The sequence below is a fragment of the Alternaria conjuncta genome (assembly GCF_024043145.1).
Source record: "Alternaria conjuncta strain BMP 0040 chromosome Unknown scaffold_1, whole genome shotgun sequence".
Classification (NCBI taxonomy): Eukaryota; Fungi; Ascomycota; class Dothideomycetes; order Pleosporales; family Pleosporaceae; genus Alternaria; species Alternaria conjuncta.
In genome coordinates, this window is record NW_026250090.1 from 3100254 (window position 1) to 3120420 (window position 20167).

At 55.1% G+C, this 20167-nt stretch overlaps 8 protein-coding genes across 8 annotated transcripts; 3 read left to right on the forward strand and 5 right to left on the reverse strand.

The window, feature by feature from the left end:
• Positions 1 to 519: 519 nt before the first annotated feature.
• J4E85_001069 (uncharacterized protein) lies at positions 520 to 1731 on the forward strand (the record flags this gene model as incomplete). Its single annotated transcript, XM_051465357.1, has 3 exons — positions 520 to 696; positions 746 to 1248; positions 1296 to 1731. The coding sequence occupies 3 exons, from the start codon at positions 520 to 522 to the stop codon at positions 1729 to 1731; spliced, it is 1116 nt and encodes a 371-aa protein (XP_051331878.1).
• A 235-nt stretch (positions 1732 to 1966) lies between these two features.
• Positions 1967 to 3802, forward strand: J4E85_001070 (uncharacterized protein; the record flags this gene model as incomplete). The annotated part of the gene is made up of 2 exons (XM_051465358.1): positions 1967 to 2303; positions 2538 to 3802. 2 exons carry the CDS (start codon positions 1967 to 1969, stop codon positions 3800 to 3802), a joined length of 1602 nt encoding a protein of 533 aa, XP_051331879.1.
• Positions 3803 to 4313: 511 nt separating this feature from the next.
• J4E85_001071 (uncharacterized protein) lies at positions 4314 to 5285 on the reverse strand (the record flags this gene model as incomplete). The annotated part of the gene is made up of 1 exon (XM_051465359.1): positions 4314 to 5285. One exon carries the CDS (start codon positions 5283 to 5285, stop codon positions 4314 to 4316), a length of 972 nt encoding a protein of 323 aa, XP_051331880.1.
• A 1080-nt stretch (positions 5286 to 6365) lies between these two features.
• Positions 6366 to 8441, reverse strand: J4E85_001072 (uncharacterized protein; the record flags this gene model as incomplete). The annotated part of the gene is made up of 2 exons (XM_051465360.1): positions 6366 to 7736; positions 7794 to 8441. 2 exons carry the CDS (start codon positions 8439 to 8441, stop codon positions 6366 to 6368), a joined length of 2019 nt encoding a protein of 672 aa, XP_051331881.1.
• Positions 8442 to 8757: 316 nt separating this feature from the next.
• J4E85_001073 (uncharacterized protein) lies at positions 8758 to 9268 on the reverse strand (the record flags this gene model as incomplete). The annotated part of the gene is made up of 2 exons (XM_051465361.1): positions 8758 to 9090; positions 9140 to 9268. The coding sequence occupies 2 exons, from the start codon at positions 9266 to 9268 to the stop codon at positions 8758 to 8760; spliced, it is 462 nt and encodes a 153-aa protein (XP_051331882.1).
• Positions 9269 to 10023: 755 nt separating this feature from the next.
• On the forward strand, positions 10024 to 10528 carry J4E85_001074 (uncharacterized protein; the record flags this gene model as incomplete). The annotated part of the gene is made up of 3 exons (XM_051465362.1): positions 10024 to 10089; positions 10139 to 10293; positions 10342 to 10528. The coding sequence occupies 3 exons, from the start codon at positions 10024 to 10026 to the stop codon at positions 10526 to 10528; spliced, it is 408 nt and encodes a 135-aa protein (XP_051331883.1).
• A 99-nt stretch (positions 10529 to 10627) lies between these two features.
• On the reverse strand, positions 10628 to 10938 carry J4E85_001075 (uncharacterized protein; the record flags this gene model as incomplete). Its single annotated transcript, XM_051465363.1, has 3 exons — positions 10628 to 10675; positions 10721 to 10872; positions 10920 to 10938. 3 exons carry the CDS (start codon positions 10936 to 10938, stop codon positions 10628 to 10630), a joined length of 219 nt encoding a protein of 72 aa, XP_051331884.1.
• A 4068-nt stretch (positions 10939 to 15006) lies between these two features.
• Positions 15007 to 18929, reverse strand: J4E85_001076 (uncharacterized protein; the record flags this gene model as incomplete). Its single annotated transcript, XM_051465364.1, has 2 exons — positions 15007 to 16425; positions 16473 to 18929. The coding sequence occupies 2 exons, from the start codon at positions 18927 to 18929 to the stop codon at positions 15007 to 15009; spliced, it is 3876 nt and encodes a 1291-aa protein (XP_051331885.1).
• Between the last annotated feature and the right edge of the window lie 1238 nt (positions 18930 to 20167).

Consider the following 20167-nt stretch of genomic DNA (forward strand, 5'->3'; position numbering starts at 1 on the left):
GGTGTGTTTCCAGAAGACAAATTGGGAGTGGCTGTGGAAGGTCTCCCGACCGTGCGCTTCTGGTTCTTTCAGGGCTTGCGCAAGAGGAAGAGGAGATATGTTTGATCTGCAGAGCCTTGCGGCTCGGCTGCCTCCTTCAAGCTGATCAGTGGAGATCTGGACCACGATGTCCGAGCATGAACGCATCCTGACTAACGACCTGCCACGATGATGTGCGCTAGTCCTCGGCGCACAGTCGTAAGAATAGGGTTTAACCGCCTCCTGCATGCTTCGTTGCGTCTTACGGGATTGGCTGAGTTTGACATCGGTCGGCCACTCCGCCGTTTATGTCTGGCTATCTGCAGAACGTTAACAGAGCAATTATAACAGCACGTCCACCCGGCCCGTTGCTGCATCAGCCTGCATAGCATTTCAGGTGATCAGCAGAAGCTCATTTCGAGGAGAGGTCTCCGGTCAGCCAATTTCATTGGGCATCTTTATCTTTCCGTGTCTCATCCTCTTTACATTCTCCCATTCGCAATGGGTGTACCCACAACACCGGAGGGACTTCCTTTGGACGACCGCTCCAATGCGCTCAAGATACCCATCATCACCTTGATCATCTTCAGCTCGATATTCGTTCTACTCCGCTTGGGCATAAACTGGAAGAACAGGAATTACTTCCTACTAACCGACCATCTGCTATGGACGGGACAAGTAAGTGGCGATCAAATAAGAGTTCCAAGCATTTGCTAATCAGCTTCAGGTTATAGCTGTCGCAGGCGCAGCATGCTGTTACAAGATGGCTGAAGTTGGAGGCGGCAGGCACGTCTGGGACCCGATATTGACACCTCAAAACATGGAGACGTACCTCTACATGCTCTGGCTGGGTCAGCTGCTTAACCTATACGGTATGGCTTTGATCAAGCTGAGTGTCTGCGCCTACATCTTCATGCTGGACTTTTCGCGAACCTTCCGGATTATCATATGGCTTTCCGTTGTGATCCATATCGGCGTCAACGTCGTCTTCCCTACCGTCATTCTGTTCGGCGAGTGCACGCCATACACCAAGCATTGGGACGTCTCCGGAATGAAACCTGGGTCTTGCTGGGACGCGAAGCCGCGTGTCATCTCCGGATACTCGGGTGCTGCAGTCAACATAGCGACTGATCTGCTCTACACCATGGCCCCGCTCATCTACATTGCGAGGGTGCAACTTCCCAAGCGAACCATCTGGGGCGTCCGCGCAGTGTTCCTCTGCGGTCTCATGTAGGTAGCCCTCTTGACACCCCGATTTCGTCACTAACACTTTCAAGCACAACCACTATATCCGCACTGAAACTCTACGAGATGAAGTCTTTGAACGAATCGCCAGATCCAACCTACTCGTCCGTCAACCTAAGCGTTTTCGCCATCGCTGAAGTTTTCGTTGGCGCTTTCACAGCCTCGCTGCCGCCGCTACGCAAAACATTCGAGAACGGTCTCCGCAAAGTGCTTCCAACCAGTCTCACAGGAGGATCAGGCAAGGGATCAAGACAAAGCTATGCGCTCCAGGTGTCAGGGCCTCAGGTCAGCGGGAAGTCGTCAAGGCCAAAGCACGAGACGGACGACGACAGTGAGCTCGGCATACTGCCAGATGAGGCGAGCCATGAGCGAAAAGGCTCCGAGGGAGCGATCATGAAGACCACACATGTCAGTGTGACAGCCGACAACAAGAGTATAGCGTCGCGCGACCATACTGAGTGGGCTTAAACGCTTCTCTACACAGAAGCACATAGTAATGATAATGAATTAATGATCTTCAAACCATCCTGCTACCCATTACCGGGAATGCATTCCCGCACCGTTGCGTACTCACGGACATATTCCCGCCCCATGGTCATCATGATCACTGTCAGGGGCTGTGCCGCAGATCCCTGTCTCACATCTAGCCGAGGTACATGCGTTGATCAGCAACCTCATCTGCACCACATCACCTCTCATCAACATGTCGAAGCCGTCGAAACCATATCGTCGCGATCTTCAGTTCCGTGGCTTCGCTGAGGGCCTGACGTACCTCAGCAGCGACGGCCAAGCCCAGTGTCATTATTTCGGCGGCGTCCCGTACGCCCTCCCACCCGTCGGCCCCTTTCGCTTCCAAAAGCCACGATCCCTACCACCATGCTACCGCTACGGCACAAAAGCGAACCCAGGACGATACACAGGCGGCTGTGGATTATGCCCGCAGCCCGGCTCCAACACGGAAACCCTTGACGAGCCCACCTGGGACGAAGATTGTTTGCAAACCAACATCTGGATTCCAGCCGGGCCATCGCCAGCAGAAGGTATGTCCCTGACTCTACGCGACCTCAACCAATTGAAAGCTGACTCGGGGAGGTTGGCCGGTACTATTCTGGATCCGTAAGTAATCATTTCCTCCTCCTTCGCACTCGTAACTTCCTAGTGCTTGGCATCGCCGTTTCACGGCAGACAGCATTCGAGGCAGATCTTCGGGGCGCACATTGGCACGGGATATAAACTCTGGCACCACGTGGTAGATCCGCACTAACACGCCCTAGACGGCGGGTTCCTGCAATGGGGTAGCCCGAACGGACTCGACCTCCGCGCGCTACTCAGCGAGTCCCCCGTGCAATGCGTCGTCGTGGCTCCCGCGTACCGCCTAAACGTATTCGGGTTTCTCGCATCCAAAGAGCTGATCGACTCGTGTCCTCCTTGTGATGGTTTTGGCGTTAATCTTGGCTTCTGGGATCAGCGCATGGCTTTGCAGTGGACGTATGAGAATGTCAGCTATTTTGGCGGGAACGCGGCGAATATTACTGTCGGGGGTTACTCGGCGGGTTCGCACTCGGTGTTCCATCAGCTGTCGTACGATCTCGGTTGCGCGGATGGGAAGGCGGTTGTTAAGAGGGCGGTGATGCTGTCGAATGGGCCGGGTATGCAACCGAAGAGTTTGGTAGAGGCGCAGGACCAGTTTGACGAGCTATTGAGGGCGCTGGGTATCGATTTGGTGAAGTCGCCGGCTGAGAAGTTGGCACGGCTTCGTGAGTTGAGTCCAAGGGCGATTGTGGAAGCGAGTAACGGGATCAAGCTGCATCAGTTCCGCGCTGTTACTGATGGGGAGTTTGTGCGGCATGGGCTTCTCGAAGAGCTGTCGAATGGTGTTTATGCGGAGCGCATGAAACGCCGCAACGTTAAGCTCATTATTGGCGAATGCAGCGACGAGCATCATGTCTACGGTCTTTGGCGACCACCTAGACCGGGCTTCGACGATATGTTGAACCGTCTTGAAGCTGACTACCCTCGCGAGGCATGCAAGGTGTTGATGTCGCACTACTTCCCTAATCGCAAACTGCCGTCAAAGTACTCGAGCTGGCAGGCGGCTTTCGGTCACATCTACGCTGATGTTCAGATTCACGCATTGCGTCGCGGAATGGTTAATGCGTTGATGAAGCATGGGGCGGGAGATCTCATCCATAGATACCGTATCGAATGGCGAGCGCAGTGTGTTGATAAGGAACTACCTAAGCACTTTGGTGCAAGTCACGGCTCCGACATGGCGATATGGTTCTGGGGTAATGGAAGCGACCTGACTGAGGGGGAGAAGCAGATCGCGTTGAAGACATTCCACGAACCACTGAGCAGGTTCTTGAAGGGCGAAGAGATTGATTGGGGTACGCAGCATGCGATGCAATTGAGGACACTGAAGAGCAATGGGAATGTTGCTATCGAAGAAGACATTCGACTGGAGGAAGGGTTGAGACTGTGGAATGCACTGAAGACGGCTGGCGCTACTGGCGACCCGAAGGATACTGCAAAGTTGTAATGGTAGGATGTTGTTATATTGTGAACAAAATAGAACCTTGGAATTGTCTCTACAATCTTCAGAAAGCGCGGCAAACCTTTTTTTAACCTACTACCCAATTAGGAATGTTTAGCACAAGTGTAGATTATAGCGAGGTGTCTTCAGGCTCTTGCACGTCGTAGAAGGCCTGCTCGACCTTGCTGTCGCCGTGGTGAGGTTTACCATGTCCGCCCTGGCAGCTGCTCTGCTGATACTCGTTACCCGCGGAACTGATTCCGAAGATATGACTTCGCCTCGGCAACAGCGTCCACATCTCAGATGCTCAACTTTTCGTTTTCTAATCTTCAAGTAACGACTCACCATACTAGCCGTATAGCCTAACACTACTAGATCACGCTTGTCAGCTTCTTCTTCATGGGTGCGGAAGGGAGGAGCAACAGAGGTGGTCCTGGATGTCCTCCACAGATCTTACATAGGTAACAGATCTATCATCTCGAACAACACACATCCCTCGTCCAGCAATCCCAGAACCCTAGGATTTACTCTCACCCCCCTCCTCTTCCCCATCCCCCTCCAGCCTAAACACCTTATCCGGATTCAAAATCCCCCTCGGATCTAAACTCCGCTTAATCCCCCTCATCACCTCGACACCCTCGCTCCCCACCTCCTCCTCCAGCGCATCCCTCAGCTTCATCCCCACACCATGCTCGCCCGTAACCGTGCCCTCCAAGCTAAGCGCCAGCCTCGCGATATCCATGATCACACTTATCGCGGCGTCGTAGTGCTCTTGTGGGCACACGATGCTGGAGTGCACGTTGCCATCTCCGATGTGGCCTACGTTGGCACAGAACCAATCCGCTTGGTTAGCGGTTGAGGCTTGGGAGATGAGTTCCTGGGTTCCAGCGACGAGGCGAGAGAGATTCGAAATAGGGACTGCGCAGTCGCTGTGTAAGAAAAGATCCGTATCCTTCTTCTTCATAGCAAGGAGAGCCGTGCCCATACATTTCCTCGCTCCCCAGATTGCACCCACCGCGCCCTCCTCATTCGTGATCTCAACATGCGATGCGCCGTGTGTTTTACACAGCTCTCGCATGACACCAACCTGGTCTTGCACACTATCCATCGACGGCCCCGCAATCTTGAAAAACAGCGTCGGCACCTCTTCAAACCTGCGCGCAGGCGCAAGACCAGACACATTTACACACCGCATCTGCGGCCCATCCGCCAACTCCAACGCCTCAAGCCGATGACCCAGTTTCTGCAGGCTCACAACCACATCGACACCTTCTTGGAACGTCTTGAAAGTAGCAAGCCCAACATGCAAATTCCGCGGTATCGGCGCAAGACGCAGCACCGCTTCCGTGACGAGCGCAAGGGTACCTTCAGATCCGATGATCAAGTGTGTGAGATCGTATCCCGCGGATGTTTTCCGGGGTCTGTTGTGTGTTTTAATGATGGCGCCGGAGGCGAGGACGCAGGTTAGTGAGATGACGTTTTCGGGCATGGTGCCGTAGTTGTAGGCGTTTGTTCCGGAGCAGGACATTGCTATCTACCTCGCTGTCAGTATATCACCCCATGACCATCTCCTTTTGCTACGGATGGAGACGTACCATACCACCTATCCTCGCCCCCGGCGCAGGATCAACAGGAAAGAACAACCCCCTCCCCTCCAACGCTTCATTCAACTCCACCCACCCCACCCCCGGCTGCACAACAACATCCATATCATCCTCATTCACCTTCACCACCCCCCTCATCTTCTCAAAACTCACACATACGCCCCCCCTTACATTTCCCAGCGCCTGTCCGAAGCTCGTGCCGCCGGAAAACGGTGTCACGGCTATACGTCGCTCGTTGCATGCTTTTAGCACAATGGATGTTTCGAGAGTGGTTTGGGGGAAGAAGACTATTAGGGGTGTGTGGGTGGGGGGTGCGGGGGACCAGGGGGTGTTTGATTTGGCCGAGCGGGTGGAGAGGTCGAGGGTGTGAGTGATGTTGTGGGTGGTGAGGGAGGAGAGGAGGGAGTGGATGTTGGGGGTGGAATGGTCGTAGGTGGGTGGTGGCATGATGACAAGAATGGTGAGGCAGGGGTCGAACAGGGTTTAGTGAGGATAGGCTATGTTGCTAGTCCTAGATGTCTTCACATAAGAAATGGAAACTAGGACGTTGGAGTATCCGTGTCGAGACGGAGACGTGGTTGCCGAGGCGAAGTTATGCTTCGGAATGAGTTCCGCGGGTAAAGACTCAGCACAACACGTCCAGTTCTTCCATCTCATGCACGATAAACATGCCATTCCTGCTTTTACTTCTGAAGATGTTCTAATAACACCATTCCCATCGACAGCCTATGCATCTGAAGTCGCATACCTTAGGCCCCCTCTCAAAAGTGTCGCATTTGTCCCGCGTAGGACGTGCTCCAGCTCCATCCCTCCTGAACACCCAGCCTCAAGAAGTCCCGTCCCATCTCCCCCTCCCCCGCTCCATTCCACCTCTGCCCATCCCAGCCATTCTGCCTAGCCCAAGCCCGCCAGTCCGCCATCTCTTCCTCACTCTGATAAACCTCCGGTCCACGCAGAAAATCTTCCTAGTCCTTCTTTTTACTCCTCAGTGCCTCTTTTCTAAGCCACTCAGCCCAGATACCCAGGTCATCTGCTGCATCCAGTGCTTTAGCTAGTATTTTCAGTTTCCGATCAAGTTGCTCTGATTGAAATTGTGTTTCGTCACTGGAGGAAGCTTGGTTGGCGTGGATATTGGCGTGGATGTTCTGCTCGACGACAACGAGCTCGCCGTTGGGGTGGATGTCGATTGTGACGGCGAGGGGCGCGTTGTATGTTATTGGTGTGGAGACGGGGGTGGAGGTGGAGGAGAGGAGGTTGGAGATGAGGTCTGCTACGTCGGGGGAAGATGTTATGGCTTCGGGGTGGGGGACGTGCAGGGTGAAGCGTGGTGTGGGCGGATTGTAGCTTAGGGTGACGTCGAGTTGAAGGCGAGGTAGGTCTCCCTGCGCAGATGTCTGCGGTGCAGCTTTTGGTGTAGATTGCTGGCCGAGCTTGTGGGTCGGAACGGGTTTTTCGGGTGCGAGGTAAAAGCAGTCTCGTATGAGTGATGTGACATGCGCGTACTGTCTTAGCACGGGTAGCATCTCAACGAGTTGCTTGGGATGGCTGAATGGCAGGCTTTCTAGCGTGCGGCTGTACTCTAGCTTGGGTATGTAGAGACTCATGTCGTGTCGCCTGTCCAAGTCGTTTCCCGATGCGTCTTGCTCTAGTACTAGAACCTTTCGCGAGCTGCGTATCTCGTGGGTACGGTCGCCGGTTGTGTTGGACATGCCTGGGTCTACCTCGCCTGGCCTCAGAGCCAGGCCTGCGAATGTGGTCGGTCGGAAGTCGTCGGTGCGAGGCTCAATGCCAACGATCTGGTATAGCTGCATGTGCACAGCGAGCGGTACGACGAGAGGGGGGTTGAACTTGGCGACGAAGCGAACGTTTGGGAGTCGTCCAGCTGCCGAGTCGAGGTTCATGGCATCGTCGGTCTGCTCGGGGGGTTCGAGGTAGGTCGGCTTTGGGTCCAGCCAGTCTATCGAAGATGCGTTCATTAGCATGTTGTCTAGGGAGACATTTGCGTCTGCGTCGGCTGACTTCTCCACAGCGTCGCTGATCCAGTCGTCGGAGATACGGATGGGCGTGTAGAGGGTGGACGGCGAAGATTCGCATTCGATGGTCAGTGAATACATCTTGTTGCGACTCCAGCGATGGTCTTCCGGATACGAGGCAGACTCAGTCGGCCCATCCATCTGCAACCGTCCATCCATCCAGTATTCCAAACTCAGACCGAGACACGATCCGCCGTTGAGCCTGGGTCGTCCGCTCTTCTTGCACAGCACTTCGCGCTCGGCCCTGTATGTCCTGAACCGCTCATCCGGCTTCCTATTTGCGAGCTCCGTCTTCTTTTCATGCTCAAACAATTTTCGAAGGCTCGTGTAGACTCCCGCGATCGCATTGTAGCAGCTGACCCCGCCGTTCTGCGGGGAGCCCAGCTTGTCGAGCGTCAGCAGCTTCTCCAAGCTCTCCGAGAAGCGCTCGAGCGTGACGTTCAGCTTGCTCTGGCCGGGCAGAGGCTTCAAGCTGCGCACGAGAATCTCAGAGCCCGTCGCGCCGAAGTTGAGGTCGGCTCTCGATTCGTCCAGGCCGGTCTGGAGATTGACGCTGACAATCTCGTCGTTCTTGAAGGTGACGTCGCACAGGGCCTCGTCTCCGATCAAGAGACTCCAGGTGCCTGCCTCGTCCATGTGCTTCTCGCACGGTATGTCCATCTTCTTGCAAAGGGCCAGCAGTCCCTGCTCGCTGACGCGTCCGGGCTTCTTGCCGATGATGTCTATGATCTCGCGCAGTCTGCGGCTTCGCTCTGCTTCGTCGGCGCGTCCCATGGCACTTGCGCTCATGCCCAAGCTGGACATGCCCAGCCCGCTCATGGTGATGCCCATGCCCACGCCTCCCATGCCCGAGCTCGCGACGTCGTTGAGCATGTTAAGCACCGCGGGCGAGTCGTACGACATCATGTTGATATTGCCCGAGGGAGGGACGCTGCGTGGGGCGGGCGAGGAGAAGGCATTGAGGTGTCGCGACGGGGTTTCTTTGTCTTTAGGCGTTGGCGTGGCCATGATGGCGTTGGTGAGTGCGCAAGGCACTGCGTGGATTAATTATGCAGTTGAGTGAGGGGTGGGTGTTACGATATCATGTTGCGTGCATATTCATGAAGCGAGGAGGAAAGGTGTTGCGCCCAAGGTCGCTCACGGTTGGTTGGCCTTGGCGTCCCAAGCAGGGCAGGACGCCCACCCCAACTCTACAAATGCATGCTGCCAAAGTACTAGATAAGTTTCCATGTGCAAAGCAAGAATATTTGCGCGGGGTATCATAACGCGACGCCTGGCCTAAGCCCAATAACCTGAACGCCAGCTCCATCTCCAGTGCTCCAACTCAGTCCAACTCGACCACATCGTCCTCGAGAATCTCACTGATCTTCCCCTTCGCCCTAGTCCCCGCAGCTCTCCCTGTCTTCTTCTTAGGCGCAGCCTTCTTGGTCCTAGCTTCTTGCAGCAAGAGCTCATTGAAGATGTCCTCGACCCCTTCCTCATTGTTGTACTCAATCGCCCTAACCCGTTTCTTGGGCCGCGGCTGCTGCGCTTCTTGCTCGTTGCGCTCCTTCGCCTCGACCTCCCAGCGCTTCCTTATCTCGTCTTCGGTCTTGTTCTCCATGGTGTGGAAGGAGGCGTGGTGGCCGCAGCCGTCGCATTCGTATGAGGATGACGACTGGAATCGATTAGCTAGTGTACCGGCGGCGTGAGGTATCCAGGCTTACCTTCAGCGGATGCAACATGAAGCGCAAACACGGGCATTTGGCGGCGAGCAGAGACGGCTTGTGATTGCATTGGCCGCGGGGAGGGACATAGTTCATCTGCGTCCAGACATTGGGTGCGTTGCCGGCCATGTCGATGAGGCAGTTGTAGATGGAGTAGAGGCGGTCAACGACCCGGGTTGATCAAAGCGCGAGGTCGTCCATCGCATAGTGTTCACTGAGTGCACAGGTAGAGGTCGGGCTGCGCGCAAACGCCAAATTGACTCGAATTCACGTGCTTCGACTAGCCGTAACCGCATTGGGAAAACCCCGCTCCGCAAACCGTCTGGCAACGTCATAGCTGTTGAACTCTGGCTTGCACACATGCGCAGTGTAGCATTCTCGAATAAACAGTAAAGCAAGTACATTGTTCTCAGTAAGCACTGGTCTCACGCCACAGCCGTGCGGCATAGTCGGCATCTTCGGCTCAAGCAAACATTCTAATTGTCAATCGGTCCGCATGGGTGTGAGAGTGTTTGATTTGGAATTGCCCCTCGTCCAAGCAAAGTATCATAACCCGACCAGAACTATGGCCAGACCTAGAACTGCCAATGACAACAAACATGCCCCTCAACCGTAAGCAGCATAAGCGGACGGCTTCCCTCTACCCGTCATGCGTCGGCGGCAGACCCTCGCGATTTGAACCGAATCAGGCCTCAGCGCTAGGCCAGTGGTGGGGAACTTGGATGCGTAGGGCGCTTCTTGTCCAAGTTGACGATCGATACAGCGGGGTAGGAACTCGAGTATAAAGCCCGAGGTGAAGGCAGTCCAACACGACACTTGCTCTTTTAACCTTCACAACCTAAACAACTCCACCAACCAACTTTCTACCCCACCAACTTATCAAGATGCCTGCCGGAGGATGCTTTTGCGGTAACGTCCGTTACGAGGTGCAGGGCGAGAGCGGAGGCAACGTGCGTGGTGTCGTAACAATTCTCCTTCTGTTGCTGATGCGATACACAGATCCTCTGCCACTGCCTTGACTGCCGCAAGATCACCGGATCCGCCTACTCAACCAACGCCGTCTACTCGGACGAGGGCTTCAAGGTCACCAAGGGTACGCCAAAGGCACACACGGTCAAGGGCGACAGCGGAAACGATGTTACTTCCATGTTCTGGTATGTGTTCGCTACGGCATAGCGATATTCTGTTCTGACCTCGTGCAGCGGCGACTGTGGCTCGACCATGTGGCGCCAGGGTGACACCTTTGCCGGCAAGCGCATCATCAAGGTCGGAACTCTTGACGACACCAAGATCCTCGACAACATGTCGATGAACGCCGAGTTGTACGTCGACCACAGGCCGAAGTGGGTAGGCTCCCAGGAGAGCGCGGCGCAGAAGGCGGCCATGTAAGGATCGAGCGGTCGACGGTCGACGGTCGAGCGGTTGGGAGCGGGAAAGAGCAACCGGAATAAGGTTTATAGTGTTACGACTGAGCCAAAGGCCAGACATCTACTCAGAGTCCGAACTCTCTGGTTCCTTCAAGCGTTCTCTCATCATCTGTGACCGTCAGTAGTGACCACACCACATGAACACGACACCTACCTGGTTCAAACGGGCCTTGAGCTCATTGATCCTCGTTTCCTTGACCAGAATGTGCTCTTCGTCGAGCTCCTCGATGATGTATTCGTTGTTGTTCTTGCTGTCAATGTCCACCAGCATGGCTTTGATGGAAGCGTCGCATTTGACGAGCGTGCCTGCCAAGTCAGTATCGAAAGGGCTGGTGGGAGAAGGTGCGGCATACCTCTGATAGCTTTGACCATGTTGGAGAGTGGATGCGAGGTTGCGGGGTGCAGGTGGGCTGAAGTAGAAGACTGGACAACAGGGTGCGAGCGCGCAACTGACGCGATTGCTTGGCGCCATCATCTGCAAGCCAAAGCACGCCATTCCGATGCCTCCGCTGCATCACTTAACACTCCCACCTTGCAATGATAACGATATGCAGGGCTGTCAACCCAACGTCATTGCACGCTCCAGGGTGTCCAGCTTCATCATGATGAAGGCTGCAGACCTGTTCAATTTCTTCCTCGCATGAGATGCCACACAGAGATGGCTCCTTCGCGCCTCCTTCACCAGCTACTTGAAGAAGTAGCAAACGCTACGGACAATGCAGGCGATACAACCGCGAGCCGACCGTTCTTCACTGTCGCCTCGCCCATGCCCTAATCACTACCTTCGCCCTTCGTACAACAGTTTCACTGGGGCAACCTTACGAATGCTTCGCTATCTTCACCCGACACTCACACTACGCTCACTGTAGTTCAACCAACGCAATGGCTTATCTCAGTCTGCTCGCGGAAACGCCCTCGGCGGCTGCACCAAGCATCTTTCGCCGCGGCAACGACGACGACGCCGAACTGTCCCCAGAAGAACGCAATAACACCAGTTTCTACAAGTACTTTTACCTCCTTCTCGGCATGCTCGCGGGACTCATCCTCGTCGCAGCATGGCTTATCCGACGCCGCAAAGTCCGTCATCTGACGGTCCGGCGTCTGAACGGGCAGCCGGCATCGGCGAGAGACGTGGAAGCGTGGCCCGGTACACGGAGGCTGCTACACGGACGATGCAGGGCCACCAACTCTGTTCTGCTTCGCCCAACTGAGGGACTGGACGAGCGTGGAGAAGCGCCGCCACCCTATCAGCCTAAGTCGGAGACGACTTCTACGACTATCGCTATACCGCTTCAAACTCTTCGAGCAGACGGGAGCGAGCGATCATTGCCGCCGCAGTATAAAGCGCTGCCATGAAGGGGGTCGAGAAGTTTTCGTTTGACGGGTCGAGATGACGAACGAGATTGTATGCTCCATGCTCAGGTTTTCGTATCCATCTTGTCGCAGACAGGCGTCGTTGTACTCAGCAGGCGAAACCATGCCCCGCCCGACAAGAAGCTGCATAGCCTTCGCAAGACCCCCAGCGAAGATACAAGAACAGCGTTTATCCACAACAGCGATGGACAGTAAAGCAAACACTTGAACAAGAGATCAGAGACAACACTATCATCCATCACATCCCCCATAGCCTTAATCAGTAATTACAAACCACCACAATCAATACCACGATCAATACCACACTCCCATTCCTTTTTCTCTCCTCTGTATGCTAGCCCCTCACATTTGTCACTGCAAAGTCATCAACTCTAACACCACAAATACCACAAATTCGCCGTATGCATGCGTGAAATAGCGGCGGAGATCCGTTCGATGAGCTGCATACTGCAAGCCACAGCCATGGAAGTGGGGCAGAGCATCGCTAATGGAACGGACCCTTGTCGCTTGCTGCTTGTATGTACTCCGCCCGCTAATGCATCCGAGTTGACGCTTCCACGCGAATATTGTTGGTCTTTGTGAAGTTAATGTGTCGGAGATGGGGAGGTGGGAATGTTGAATGGCATGGACATGCTGATGCGAGGGATTTGGTTGCCGCTGTATACTTTCGAATGCAGATGGAGAGTGAGGAGATAGGTAGGTGATATTGCACCACCCCTTCCAAAACACATACTCAAATCTTCTAAACCCGCATTCCCAGCACATGCATCTGCATACCTCGTCCGAGCCAACTCCCACAGGCCCGAACAACCATAGCAACCACGCAGACGTCACAGGAGTTGTGTTATTCATCAACCCGTCAGCTTACCCCACTAGCCCGTTTCCGTGCCTTGCATGCATACCACCCCTCTACGCTTTTCCTCTTCGGGGAAAGCGTCATCATGGCGTAGAGGGGTGCGTATGACGCCATGCAGCATGGAGGGTTGGAGTAGATGGCTTTGTAATGGATTGCGAGTTTACACAAATACACATGTACCTGACTAGGCGGGAAAGGGGGAGATGTGTGGGAGGGTAGTGTTGGTGGCTTCATGCAGGTTGAGCTATGAGTGTACGGGTGCATTTTGCGATGCGATACCCGAGTTCGGGGCCGAGAGGACTTAGGATGGAGATTGGGGATGAAGATGATGATGGTGGACGTGGGTGTGGGTGTTGAGAGAGGTCAAGGTGGTATGGCGTTACTGGGTAAGTATTCGAATTGCTTGCTAAACATAGAGAGGGTTATGGCGTTGATACGTCCGGTCGTCCAGCTGTCCATTCACTTATACATTTACGCTGAGGATGTTTCTGACTACGGCCTCAACCGCCGTCCTTTTCGCGTGAACAAGCCGCTTATTCCAAAAAAAAAAGGAACTAAGCATACTGGTTTCCCGTACATATCTTCGATCTGTAGACACCTACTTCGGCGCCAATGTGCGGGACGTCTAGAACGCGCATGCGTGTATGCTGTATGCACGCCATCTTGGCCTTTCCTTTTCCTGTCTCTTGTCGATATCTGTTGATATGGGGGGAAAGTAAGAGTAAGATATGTGTAATCAACTCGACCGAACTAAGGACGAGCGGGAGGCGAAGAAAAAGAAGGAAGAGGCGAGGTAAGATGGGTTGCTTGGTCAGCTCTGGATAGTGAGAGATGGCGAGAGAGGGTGAGAGAGTGAGTGGCGGTGTTTTGTGGTTATGTGCTGATTACGTGGGCGGAATGGGTGAAGGGGAATTGGAACGGATGGTCCAAGGGGTATCAGACTGTTCGCATGATCCAATACCATATAAGAGAAGGAGTCACCAAGAGTATCGTCACTCAGAGTTCGACAATACTCATTGTACACCAAGACCCATCCACCTACATATAATTCCATTGTTCTCCTTCTTCTTGTTCTACCTAGCTACTCTATAGCAATTAACAATATACACACTCTTACCCAGCCTACTACTCCATCACTCCGCAGTCATGTCGACCTCCAGTGGCCTATTCATCGGTTAGTAAACAACCAAGTCTTCTCTTCTCCCAGCTAGAACTTCCCCGTCGAAAGCGCGATTATGTATAACCTGCCTGCTAATGATACTCTAATGATACTAGTCTGCTGCACAGAATCCACCACCTCTCCCCTCCTCGCCCCCTCCCACCACTTCAACACCACCCACGCCACAATCCACACTACTTCCGGCGCCCGCGTAACGCAGGGAGTTATAAACAGCATCTATTGGGCTGACCAAACTTCGCCGTTGGGGTTGGTGATTGCGATGGGACATGCTGGTACGTCTACCTCTTATCCCCAACCAGATGAGAGAAACGGTGGAAGAGAGCTACGGACTAACGTAAAATTGGTTGTTTAGGGTGTACTCACGTTCCGACTGGCGTCGAGGGCACTATCAGAACCGACATCAGCGCACTAAAAGCGAGTCCATACGTCCGAAAAGAGATTCAAATCGTAGGCTACGTCGTAGATTTGTACTCGCGGACTCCGGGTACAGCAGCTACGGATGCGAGGTTGAGAGAAGTTACGTATGTTATTCTTCCCTTTACCTCACACTTTGTCTTTTGTGGAAAAAGGAGTGGCTGACAAGAGAACAAGTGTGCCGAACACCGCTGGGACGACGGCGGCGTCGGCATCATCGTCAGGACAGCAACGCACGGCGAACCAGGGGGATAGTATGAATCCGTTTTGGAGCTGAGTCTCGTCTCGTCTCGTCGGATCATCGTTGAATAATAAAGTACTTACACATCTCACTACCAATCTTACTTCACTTGAACTTTACCAGCTTGAGAGAACAGATGTGTCATTCCATAAATAAAAACCATGATTCATTACAAGTCAATATGAGCGGGCCAGGCCAACAAATACACACATCTACATCCAACACCCTCCACTCCCAATCCAAGAACCAACACCATCCAAAACCCGGGTATCCAAGAATAGAAAATCACAAAACCACTCAACCTCCCATTCCCTCACCCCCCTCCCATCACCCCTCTCATCCCCTCCCCCCTCTCCATCCCTCCCCCTCTCAAACCTAAGGCAAATCCCCATAAGTCTTCCCCCTCCTCCAAAACCTCTTACTCTTCTTCTCCTCCCTGCCCTCATCCTTCCTTCCCTGCTGCCGAGGCTCCGGCATCTCAGGCGGTCCGCTATTTTTCAAAAAGTCGGCGAGGTCACTCGTTGCTGTTCTCGATCCACCTCCACCACCAGCACGTACATTGTCGGCGACGGCAGGGGCGCGAGCTTGGAGTCTGGATTTGTTGTTCATGCCAGAGTTGGACGAGCTGATAGAACCAAAGGCGGGAGTGCTGTTATTATGATTGTTACCGTTGCCGTAGTTATTCCGCGGAGTGGATGTAGCGGATGACAACGATGGATTACTCGAAGCGGCCGCACGCGCACGCGCAGCAGCAATCGTCTCTTCACTCAGCATAAAAGGCTGAGGTTTACTAGTACTCGGAGGCTCCATCCCGTTTAAGAAATCCATCAGACTCTCCTGTCGCGGGGGTTGCGGTCGCTTAGTTTCCGGTGCTTGGTGTCTTTGCACCTGCACCTGGGGCGGATGTTGGTTAGTCGGCGTAGGAAGAGCCGTTAACTGGTCTTCATCTTCATCCTCGTCGTCTTCGTCTTCGTCAGATAGGTCGATGGCGTAGGGGTCCTTAACACGGCGACGCGTACGCGTGATGTGTGGTTCATCGGGGCCGGACATGCTGCCGGTGAGTTGTTGGGGTTGGTTGGAATAGGCGGGCTGGACGACGCTGGGGGAAGGGATGAGACCGGTGCGTGAATTAATGGTTTGCGTGCTGTCCTTTGATTCTAGGGTTGAGGACGCGGAGCCGTATGCTGATTCGACGTTGCCGTGTCCGCCGAGCATTGTCTCGAATTGGTCGGAATCGACGGTTGTACGGAAGGGCGCTACGTTTCGCGGGATTCTGGGTTGGCCGTGGTTTGCGTCGGGTGGTCCTTGGCGGATGAAGTCGATCAAGTCACCGTTGCCGGTGCTTAGACCTGCGGGACTGCGCGGCTCCATGTTTGGGCGTGCTCGCGTGGCGGATCCGTTGGCGCTGCTAGATTGCTTTGACATGGACATTTTACGTCCGAGAGACGATGTCGACTGGTTGCCCGACTTTTGGCCATTCCCACTGATGTTGACAAAAGGCTGCACTGGCTTCTCCTGTCCCGGAGAGGGACCAGTCGACCGAATAAAGTCAGCAAAGTCACGCATGGACTCAGACTCGATCTTCGGATCTCTTGCAAGCGGCCTGGTAACCACCTTCCGACTGGGTGAAGGCTTGTGATTGGCGGCAGTAGGTCCCTTGGCTCTTGGTGCTGTGGTGTTAGGCAGATTCGCAGTGCCAAACGACTTGTCTTCGGCATTGACGCGTGGATACACAGTTACGGAAGACGCGGAGGGCCTTCGTAGTTCCGCCTTCTTGACGACGGGGGATTCCTTCTACAGATCATTAGCACATGTGATCCAGGGAAGCAAGCACGACTTACATCAGCAGTTCGCACGCTTTCGGGGGTTAATGTAAACTTTACCGTATCCTGTCCTTTGACCAAGGAGTCGAATTCGCGGGCGCGGTCTTCTTCAGACATGCGGCCGCTCAGTCCACGGGAGCGGTGGCTTCCAATAGACTCCCGTCCGCTTGAGACGACGGGATAAGCGCCCTGCTTCCGAAGAGAGGATGATGTCGATGTACCGCGCTTCAGCGAAGAGTTGTCCGAAGAGGATTTGTCGGCCACATGCGGAGAACGAGCCGAGTCGTCTGTAGATAGGCGGTTCGTCGCTCGTCGCTCGGATGTATCGGTCGCAGAAGTAGGACTTCGCCTGGGACTGTCCGAGGTACGCACGCTACGGCTGGTATGAATCGACGGCGTCTTCCTTTTGTGCTGTGGAGTATTGCTCTCGACTTCCTGCAGCGCTGGTAGTGACGAACCACGCGATGCCGAGCGAGCTAGATCCTGTCTCCTCGGTGCGCTGGTCGGACCTTCGTATGCGGCGGGGCCTGGGATCAACTCGGCACCAGTAAAGGACCTTCTGTTGACTTCTTTGCGTGCCACGGAACGGTCTGGCACGTTGGGTTTGCCATCAGGCGAGGGAGTGTTGCTGTAGGTGAGCGACGTCGGCGTGAAGTCTCGAGGTGGCACCTCAACGTAGCCTCCGCTGCCCGGCCTCCTTCGCTCATGGGGTGAATCGCTGGGGGAGTTTGACGCTGATCGTATAACGCTGTCCGATGTTCGCGCGACGCCAATGGCACGATGCTGCTCTGGCTCGTCGTCTGATGGCTCGTCGTCGAGATAGGATCGCCCTTCGGAGTGGACAGGGGCTTTCGGTGTTGCCAAGGGTGTTCCGACGGGTGATTTGAGGCTCGAACTGCGGGTTGAGAATGTGCGGACCAGTCCTGGAGGGCCGGGTCGTTCGATTGACATCCTCTTGGACCGCATGACCTGGGGCGGGCTTTCAGCGGTGGCCTCGTGCGTCTCTTCCGCCTGCTCAGCCTTCTCAGCTTGATGTTCTGGCTCTTGCGACGGCCCAACTGCGCTCCTTCGGAAGCCCATACCAGTGGCCGCTGCGAATGCCACCATGGAGGCATCTTCCTCGGACGACTCATCTTGTTGATCCTCGGTATCTTCTGCAGTCTCCTCTGTTGCTTGTAGGGGGGTATCCTCTTCCTCAGCTTGTGCGGGCATTGTGAACTGTGGCGCCTGACGCAGCGGCATCGACAAGGGACGGGGCCTGTTGCTCTTGATCGAGGATTCCACCAGCGAAGACAGCAAAAGGACACTGGACGGCCGCTGGGGTCGTTGGACGGGCGTCTGCATGCCTGAGCCCTCCGCCCCGTCTTCGTATGTGGGCGCCAGGCCAGGCACCTCGATCTCGTTGACGTCGTTGTCGCCGATGGGGAGGGGTATGTTGGCGGCGATGTCGGTCTCGGTAGGGGGGTGTTCGGGCAGGGGCTCATGCTCGCTGTGTACGGTGTTGATGGTCTCGCGACTGGCTTTGCGGTGGTGCAGGCTCGAGTAGCTCGGGGCTTGCTGGACACCTCGCGGGGACATGGGCGTGATGGGGGAGCGCACGCGTTTCCTCCACGTCCGCCAGAGCCTGCCGAGCGCCGAGTTGAGGGCAATCTTCTCCACGTCGGGCTCTTCGATGATCAGACGCTCGATGAGCTGCTGCGATTGGTCATCGTTCTGCTGGGCCAGCTTCTTCATCCGCGCGGCCATTCGCGAAAAGGCCGCCGAGCCAGCGACCAGTAGTAGTTGCTCGGCCACGTACTCGATGACCGAGGTGAGGAAGATGGCAGAGGCCCAGGCGACCAGCCCAGCCTCGTCGTCCTCGTCGTCGTCCATGCTGAGGCCGCGCTCCTGCTGGACATAGCGCTCCTCGTCCTCGTCCTCGAGCTCGCCCAGGCGGGTGTAGACCATGATGCGCAGGCGGGTGCGCTTCCACACCTTCTCCACGTCCCACCGCTCAGCAGCCCTAAGATGCGCTGTGGAGAGCTCGTCGTCGTCCTCGCCAGCCAGCAGCCCCTGCAGCTCCTCGTCGGCCGCCTCAATGGCATCGCGGGCCAGTCGCGGCTTGAGTACGTCGGACACGGCGGGGCGGATGGCCGTCAGGGCGGGCGAGCGCGCACTAGAGAGGAATGCGAAGAGCAGGTGGTCGAGGAAGGCATTGAGGAGGGCCAATGCCTGTTCCGAGAAGATGGCGTTCTGCAGCTCGTCTGTGTCGGCGTCCTGGTCGCGCAGCTGGGCATTGTGGTGGTCCGTCACCGTCTGCGAGGCGACGGATGCCGCAATGTAGGCCGGCGCCGGGCGCACCGTCGTGGGCATCTGGAAGGTGACGGAGCTGGCCAGCGAGGGCGTCTTGTCGCTGCTGAAGCTGTGGCTCCGCGACGAGCGCGACGAGGCCATTCCCGCCATGCCAGTCGTCTCGGACAGGGCGTGTCGATGCATGGCGCAGGAGGTCGAGCATGCACGTCGGGAAACGGGGATATCGATTAGGCAGAGTAATATGCGCTGCGCACGAAGAAAAGTACAGCGCTCTACGCCACCAAACGTTACAATATTGTTGTCATGAAGTTGACGTGAATTACACACTCAAGCAACAGCAAGAACGGGCAAAAGCACGGGCAAACGGCAGATGGGAGATTGGGCGAGCAAAAGAGTATCAGACCAGAATCGGGGTTGTCACGGCTTGTGAGAGACATCCCAGCGGCGATCCTGGACGGTAGTCTCCTGCAATGTGCCCTGGCCTAGCTGCTTTGCCCGTAGTCCAAAGTGGCTTCTCGCCCTCCACAGCAAGAGAGTCTAAGACAGGCTTTGTGCCACGCCGGCGTAAAGCCGCTCTACATTGTCGTATTACAGTACATGTCTAGTAGCTGTCTACCAAATTGTTGCCACTCAAGGTGGAGTCGTCGCACCATGGGACCAGGACCACGTCTCTGTTCCGCGCAACCACGCTCGCCGTACCTGCAGCTTTTCTTTTTGCTCAACAGCCACCCTGCATCCACGGGACGGATATTATCGTGCTGCGAAACAGAGTCGCCGTGTTTTCGGCGCGAGACCGTCACACAAGACACGTCTGCGACAGACACCTCCAGGGCTGTATTGCCGACCCAGGGTCACGCGTCCCGCCGACGTGGTTCGCGACGAGTCAGCGCATCCTTTCGCTAATCTCAGGGGCTGGGCTGGAGCTGGACAATTATGGTTCTCGACGCCGTACTTTGTACGGCATACTGCAGTTTGTATAGGCTGGGCTAGCATGGAAGGCGTCGCCGTTCTGAGAGTGCAGATCGTGAGGATGTAGTCACATCTACAAAAATACCTTTTAGGGCAACCGCGACTAGCATTCCCACCACACTCTGCGTCAGCGGCGGATTTAGAGCTACCACAAGTCTTGCAGCTACTTTCTCGATCTAATTAGCAGAACCACGCCGCTTCCTACGTCCGTTGCCTAGGATACATTCAAAGTTGGGGTCAACATTGTTGGACATCCTACTCCTTTTCCAAACAATTGACAGCGTATAGGCAGCAAGTAACACGGGGTCTGTCTGGTATATGGGCTCTACTTGTACGTGCTGCTAAGTACAGAATCAACCCTCCTGGTTCGCATCGATGGATTGCCTCTAAGCGAGGCTTCCACCAGTACGTCTTGATAGTCTACTTGCTTGCATCACCGCGACTTCCAAGCT